At 34.9% G+C, this 6,844-nt stretch overlaps 1 protein-coding gene across 1 annotated transcript; it reads right to left on the reverse strand.

Annotated features, from left to right (window-relative positions):
• Positions 1–409: 409 nt before the first annotated feature.
• Positions 410–4,453, reverse strand: LOC113285493 (fatty acyl-CoA reductase 3-like). Its single transcript, XM_026534369.1, has 10 exons — positions 4,255–4,453; positions 3,748–3,851; positions 2,614–2,819; positions 2,420–2,520; positions 2,120–2,315; positions 1,859–2,020; positions 1,605–1,686; positions 1,246–1,518; positions 988–1,115; positions 410–860 (listed from the first exon to the last, which is right to left on the reverse strand). The coding sequence occupies exons 1-10, from the start codon at positions 4,334–4,336 to the stop codon at positions 704–706; spliced, it is 1,491 nt and encodes a 496-aa protein (XP_026390154.1). The 5' UTR covers positions 4,337–4,453; the 3' UTR covers positions 410–703.
• Positions 4,454–6,844: the final 2,391 nt, after the last annotated feature.

Genomic DNA, 6,844 nt, shown 5'->3' on the forward strand with positions numbered 1-6,844 from the left:
CATGTTTTGATGACTTGGTCAGCATGCTTTCCATGTGTCTTCTCACATACACGTGTTTGATGATGAAATATGTACACACATTTGTGAAGCACACACTTGGCATATAAATGGATCTAAAGATTGATGGTTTGCGTTCACCACCATTGCAACTATTTCTGCATTCACCACTATGTCTCCCGAAAAATAAATGTGTTTTAGTTATACAATATTTTCAAAACCGTACTTCTAATTAGGAAAGAATAAAAAGGTATGGCTAATTACCACATCCAAGATAACCCTACATTTCCAAGAAAACATGGTAACTTCCCTGTAGTACTGAAAATTAAAGAGATGTGGGGAGACTGTTTTGTGAATTTTTTTTGAGGCGGTTCGTCAAGTTTTTTTGATAAATAGAATATAAATCAGAAAATTCATTTGATGTACTTGTGGGTACTCTCGAAACTGCATGGATTTATTTAGTAACTAATAAACAAACCAAATCTGAGAAACCGAGGAATCTGAGGATCAGTCTGGTTTTTAAGTTCATGTAGAACCTCGTACAACATAAAACATTACATAAAATCATCACTTACAATAAAAGACTTTATAAATATCCGAGTATCAGCTGTCTGATTAGCCCGTTTGTTCACACTTTACGAACTAATTCCTGCCTGTAGAAATTTATATCTTCCAACATAGCACAACCCCTTGGATTGTGCACCAACTAATTCATGACGTATCTAATAATTAGTGCCGGGATATGAACGTTGATGAAGTAATCATCCCAATCTACGCATTTGAGGTCGAAATAAAAAATATTTGCCTCGGTTTTGTTGGCACTCACTGCCATCCGCAATCTTTCTGTGTTTAAATCATCAAACCTTTGCACAAAAGATCAAGTTCTGTTAATTAATACAAGGTACATAAAAAATCTAGAGTACTAGCAGATATCATATACACCAACATTATCTTAATTTTTTTGTCATACTTTTCGTTAATATTACTTACTTTCCTTTGAAGAATATGTAAGGCTCATGGAGTTCAACCAACTGCAATACTCGGTTAATCTTCCTATTCATAACCACGCAAGTTTTTCTAAAATACTGGCACAATACTATATTCACCAACTGCAAAACCTGTTTAATCGAAGGAGATATCAGTATGAATATCAAACATTATATTGTAGTTTAGTTTTTTCTACCTCAAGTGATTTTAACACTGAACAATTTTACCGCTCTATGTAAATATAAAAAATAAGGAACGAACCTTCAAAGGTAACATGTACTTGAGAAAGATGTATCGCCGGAAACTATCCATAGTAGGGAGACAAATAGGCATGACAAAATTAACAGGCTTTCCATCTTTACGAGTCAATGGATTCTTGAGGAGATAACTGTGGGAATAATCTCTCAATTTAATGGCACTCAATGGGCTTGTTTGTGAAGAACACACTTGGTATATCAACGGATATGAAAACTGATGGTTTGCATTCACCACCATTGCCACTATTACTGCATTCGCCACCATGTCTCCTGGTACCTGTACATTTATTTTTCTTCAAGTTATACAGTGTTTTCAAAACCAACTAGAAAAGTATACAAAGGAAATTGACAATGATTAAATACCACATCCAGTATTGACTCTTCATTTCCAAGAAAACATGGTAACTTCCCTTCAGCTCCGGCAACCAAAAAAGTGTCAATTGTTCTGTAATTGTGAAACAGTATTCAGAGGCTAATAAAGATAAAAATACAGTCAACTCATATAGTTAGAAGACTTCATTTTGTAGTGACTGCCCTAAATGGTCATGTAAATGAGATCTTAATCATTTCGAGTGCGAGTCTTATACATCAAAAGTGGAAGGGACCAAGATTCGTACCTAACACCCTCAGACCAACCAGGGAACGGATCTTTGTAAGTGCTGGTAATAATGGTTGGCCTTATGATAACAACGGGAACATTTCCCCTATATTTACCAATTAACATCTCTCCCATTGCCTTGGTAAACACATATGTATTTGGCCATCCGAATGTTCTTGCTCTGTCACCACCACAAACATACACATTAAAAGTAAGTAATCGTCTAAGACATTCTCATGGAGTTATTGGAGGAGATATAAGTCTTTGAAAAGAGTCAAACCTTTGGATTCCCAATTTTTCCATGACTTCCTTTTCTTCGCGTTTAGAGACTCGGTCAGGATTGAGTTCTTTTAAGCAGTTTTGAACGAGTTTCATCTCTGCTTCAATGTCTAAAACTTCTGAGGTTTGGTTAAGCGTTTCTCCGATTTTGAGTGGTTTCTCTGATATAACTCCTGATTTCTCCCCACAAACATAAGCTAACATCGGTTTAAACATTGTAAAATGTTAGTGTGTAATCTAAGATAACTATGTACCTTCTGAATATGAAATTTTCTTCCCTAGTTAAAGAGCAGAAATCCACCTGTTGATACGTGAATTAGCATTTTTAGCTTCACACACTTTTTTGCGAAATCCAAAACGTTCTTAGCTCCAATGGTATTTACCTCTAGTGCTACGTCATATCTACAACACGAAGAAAGTATGGGAAGATTAACGTGGTCCATTTTCTACCGGTAAATTAGAAGAAAAAAAAGTGGCATGATAATGGGGGCATACCTCTCACTAAACTTTGTAGATGCAGCAAAATTGGCAACGATATCCACTTCGTTGAACAACTTAATTAACAAATCAGAGTCATCTGCTAATCCAAAGTTTTTCAATGCATTATCTCCTGCGATTGGGGTTACCTTTTCAGCTATAAAGGTGTTGAATCCGGCACCATATTTTGTTCTCAACACGTTAAACACCTCTTTCTCCAAGACCTACATAAGAGTTTTTAAAACATTAATTGTTAGTCGAAAATTCTAAAGTTTGCAATAAACGGAACTAAATGATATGAGAAAATAAACAATATTTTTTCTGAATTCTCAAATAAAATTAATTACTGTATTTTCTTCTTAACTTTTTGTTTTTATAAACAACTCTTCTAAACAGAGAATTTTGAAAAAATTGAACTACAAAGTATGAGAAAATGAACAATATTTTTTCTAAACTTTCAAGCAAAACTAATTACAATATTTTTTTTTCTTTTAGTTATATAAACAACTCTTGTAAACAAGGAAAACCAACCAGAGAGCCCAATTATTGAATGAGTCGATTCCTTTTTGGGTGTCTACCTCTCCCTTGGTTTATAAAGCATTTCTTTTGTTTTATAAAATACAGAAAATGGTTTTCTGATGCAATTTAAGAAATTTGTATTATATGAATTTTCAGGAAAGTGGAAAAAACATAAAAATAAACTTATTTAACAAAAGTTATGATTAGAAAAATAAAAATGAATTCAAATATTTTAAAAATAAAATCAAAATAACCGTTGACGGATTGAGTTAACTGTGATAAAGCATTTGACTTGATGAGTGGGTTTAATCGATGCTAGTGTAGTATAATGGTAAAGTCACCGGACAATAATATTAGCGATCTAAGTTTAAAACTCGTCAGTAAAAATTCTTTTTACACATGATTTTTTTTTCCAGAATGAAACGCCTGTGCAGATGTGTTGGCAAATTGTGAGCAGATGCAAGATCTCACCGATGGTGGAACGGTTCACCGAATTTCACTGAGTGGTTCAGTAATGGGTTGAACCCGGCCTACTACAGGATCCTACTTGTCTAAAATATTTGGTTATTCGCGAGGTTTTGAAGTTGGATTTTGTTTTCAAATTGAACGTTACCATATATATTTGGTGTATACCTCGCTATGCAGACGTTGAGATGCCGACGCTGAATCTAGGGCTCTTAAGGAAAGAAACAGATGCTTTACATTCGGCTGGACTCTGAGCAACTTCTCCACAAAAACTACACATACACGAAATAAAATGTTAGTATTAGCTAACAACTAGTTCGAACCTTGCATCTTGTACTCTTTCAACAATATAAATTTTCATACGCGTAATTACGAGCTTTTCGAATATAGACAAATTTCTCCTGATGGTATTTTGAAAGACTTGAATAATTGAAGTTTTCAAATTAATTTTTTAAAACATACTTTTTAAAAATATACAGAGATAGATTCTACCCTCGAAAATGTTGGTCCATATTATCTGTGACAGACCGAAATTAAGATTCTTTATAGTAGTAGTAAAAAAAAATGGTTACTACATGAAATCTGACATGGACTCCGCATACTCATACGTAGTATATGACCGGTTGTTCATTTTTATCACCAACTGTATCGTAAGACTGGTACGTAGTTACATACCCTTGCCCAGAAAGCCAGAAGAACCAGTGACAAGGATGCTCTTGTTCTCAAGAAACTCAACAATGCTGCCATTAAACTCCATTCAGACGAATAGCCGATGACCTATGACGAAATGTATGTATCAGCGCTGTTACCTTGGCTATATTACAATAAGCTCTTACAAGTTACAACAATTTTTATTAGACTGACATTGAGCTAATGTTTTCTTGTGTTGTGTAGAAATCTTCAAGATTGAATATCTTCTTATATACCTTTTTTTGGAAATTAATGAGGATGCGGACTTCCACTTTTGGTAATACCTTACCATGTACAAGTTACTGAAATTAATGCTGTCGCGAGTACGTATGGACTATATTCAACCAACAAGCCGAAAGTATAATAGCCTGTTACAGTAGACTAACGCCGAGTGCTGAGTACTACATCTACATTTACTAGGGGGCAGAAAGCATTTATACTGTGTACGTCCGACCTATCAAGTGGCACCATGCTATCTATAATGGAAAATGGGTCATTTGTCCAAATATTTTTAAATCACGGTTCAAATGGACGAGTAAAAAATAATTTGGGTGAAATGCCAAAAAAAAAATAGCAAGGATGAAACTGGATTCATCCTAGCTTAAATTTAAAAAATAACAAGGATGAAACTAGATACATCCTGTGTAAATTAAAAATAAGAAAAAATATTTGAAAATGTGCACGATGAAACTGGTTACATCCTGCCTATTTTAACATTTTTATCCATTTAAACAGTATCAAAATCTAACTGTCCATTTCACCCAGGAATTGTTGATTTTGGTCTTTTTAACCAATTTTGTGTATCTATAATTGTAACTAGGGATGCAACTTAAACTCATGACAGATCGATGTACAGTTTTATTAGACTAAGTGAATAGTTTCTAGATCGAGATCGGCAGACATGCTTCTATACTTATTGTAGTACTCTCTTTACGGTTCGCAGGTGGACGTTAGAGTAAATGTGGGATATCGACCTGCGACGAGCAGTACTACTATTATCACGAGTAGTACTACCCCTTTCACTACTATTATCAGTATGAACGGATTAGATAATAGATTAGATCAGCTGACACATGCATGCACTAACTTATTCTTAGAAAAGTCGGATGCATGTAGACTGTGCTACAACCAATCTACAATAGTATCACGACATAATTAGTATGTCCTAACCACTGAATATACCCAACTCCTACAAACATACATCTAATGGCATAGACTACTATTGTACTGCCCAATGCGTTCCGATCGAGAAGACTTTTTATTGAGGTAAAAAGGTGAGATTTTATTGAAAAAGAAAAGGAAAAATGAAGGTGAAAGAAAGGAAGCGCCAAAGCGCAACAAGAAAGGACACGAGAGCCACCCCAAACAAAAAGCTACAACAAAGGAAAAAATCTGAAGACTAAAAGCCACAAAAGCAACCTTAAAGCTTCTTCTTGGCAGGCGTCCTTTTCCCACGCCCCAACTTCTCGTTATTAGGACCCAAATCCTTAACTGGAGTAACTCACGATACATATATACTAGAGTATATATCACTACAGTTGACCATATAGAGATATCATATAGATGTACGCAGAAGGGATATTTTCTTACGTTAAGGACCCGACTTTTATCAGTTATGCACATTGAGAAACCGAATTAACTGATCCTGCTTCGGGTTAAAATTTTAGGGATTATGTCTAATGTATAACATTTGAAGGATGGGTTTGTAAGATTATGTATAGCCTGTTCTGTTGTGGTACTACTACTGTGGTGTTAGTACATTCTTGGGGATTGAAGTCTTGATGTTGGAATTTCAACTTCCAACATCAAAATCTGATTAACTCGATCCTTTATAACATTTTTCTTCAGCAATCATGCCTAGAACCACCAACAATTTTTCTTCTTCTGCTGCACAATATTCAAATCCAAACAACAACACTGTTTTCCCAACCCTAAATTCATCTGTCTTTCCACCTCTTTATGCTTCTCCTTTGATGAATTCACCACCTCCAAATCCACCACAACCACCACCATATCAATCTCTTTTTCGTTGTCCACAACTTCATTTCAGAACATTTCAAATTTTGTCCACAACTTCCTTTCAGAACATCTCAAATTTTGTCTCAACAAAACTCGATGGATCCAATTATCTAGTTTGGAGAGATCAATTATCATCGATCTTGCTTAGTATAAATTTATATGGTCTTGTTGACGGATCTGTTCCCTTGCCACCATAATTTTTGATGCAGAACAATGTTCAAACACTCAATCTTCAGTTTCTCAAATGGCGATCTATGGATCAATTTGTTAGTTCTTGCATTAATGCTACAGTCTTGCCTTTTCTTGGGTCAAAATTTCTTGGAAAGATTACTACTAAGGGTAAATATGATCATCTTTCACGGATTTTCACTCAGCAATTTTTCGCCGAAAAATCTCAACTGAGATCAACTTCACACTATCCAGAGAGGTAATTCTACTATCTTTGAGTTTCTGCAACAAGTAAAATCAAATTCTGACTCATTGGATGAGATTGGAGAACCAGTTACTGATGAGGATTTGGTGATGTATACATTATCTAGTTTAGGAAGAGAGTTTG

Source organism: Papaver somniferum, chromosome 6, assembly GCF_003573695.1.
Source record: "Papaver somniferum cultivar HN1 chromosome 6, ASM357369v1, whole genome shotgun sequence".
In the NCBI taxonomy this organism is placed as follows: domain Eukaryota; kingdom Viridiplantae; phylum Streptophyta; class Magnoliopsida; order Ranunculales; family Papaveraceae; genus Papaver; species Papaver somniferum.

Excerpts from the sequence above, each read along its gene's own strand:
- LOC113285493 (XM_026534369.1), bottom strand. The coding sequence starts at position 4,336 with ATGGAGTTTAATGGCAGCATTGTTGAGTTTCTTGAGAACAAGAGCATC. Across the intron at positions 2,820-3,747 it reads CTCAACGTCTGCATAGCGAG|GTCTTGGAGAAAGAGGTGTT; the intron begins GTATACACCAAA and ends ACTCTTATGTAG. Across the intron at positions 1,687-1,858 it reads GGTTGGTCTGAGGGTGTTAG|AACAATTGACACTTTTTTGG; the intron begins GTACGAATCTTG and ends TCACAATTACAG.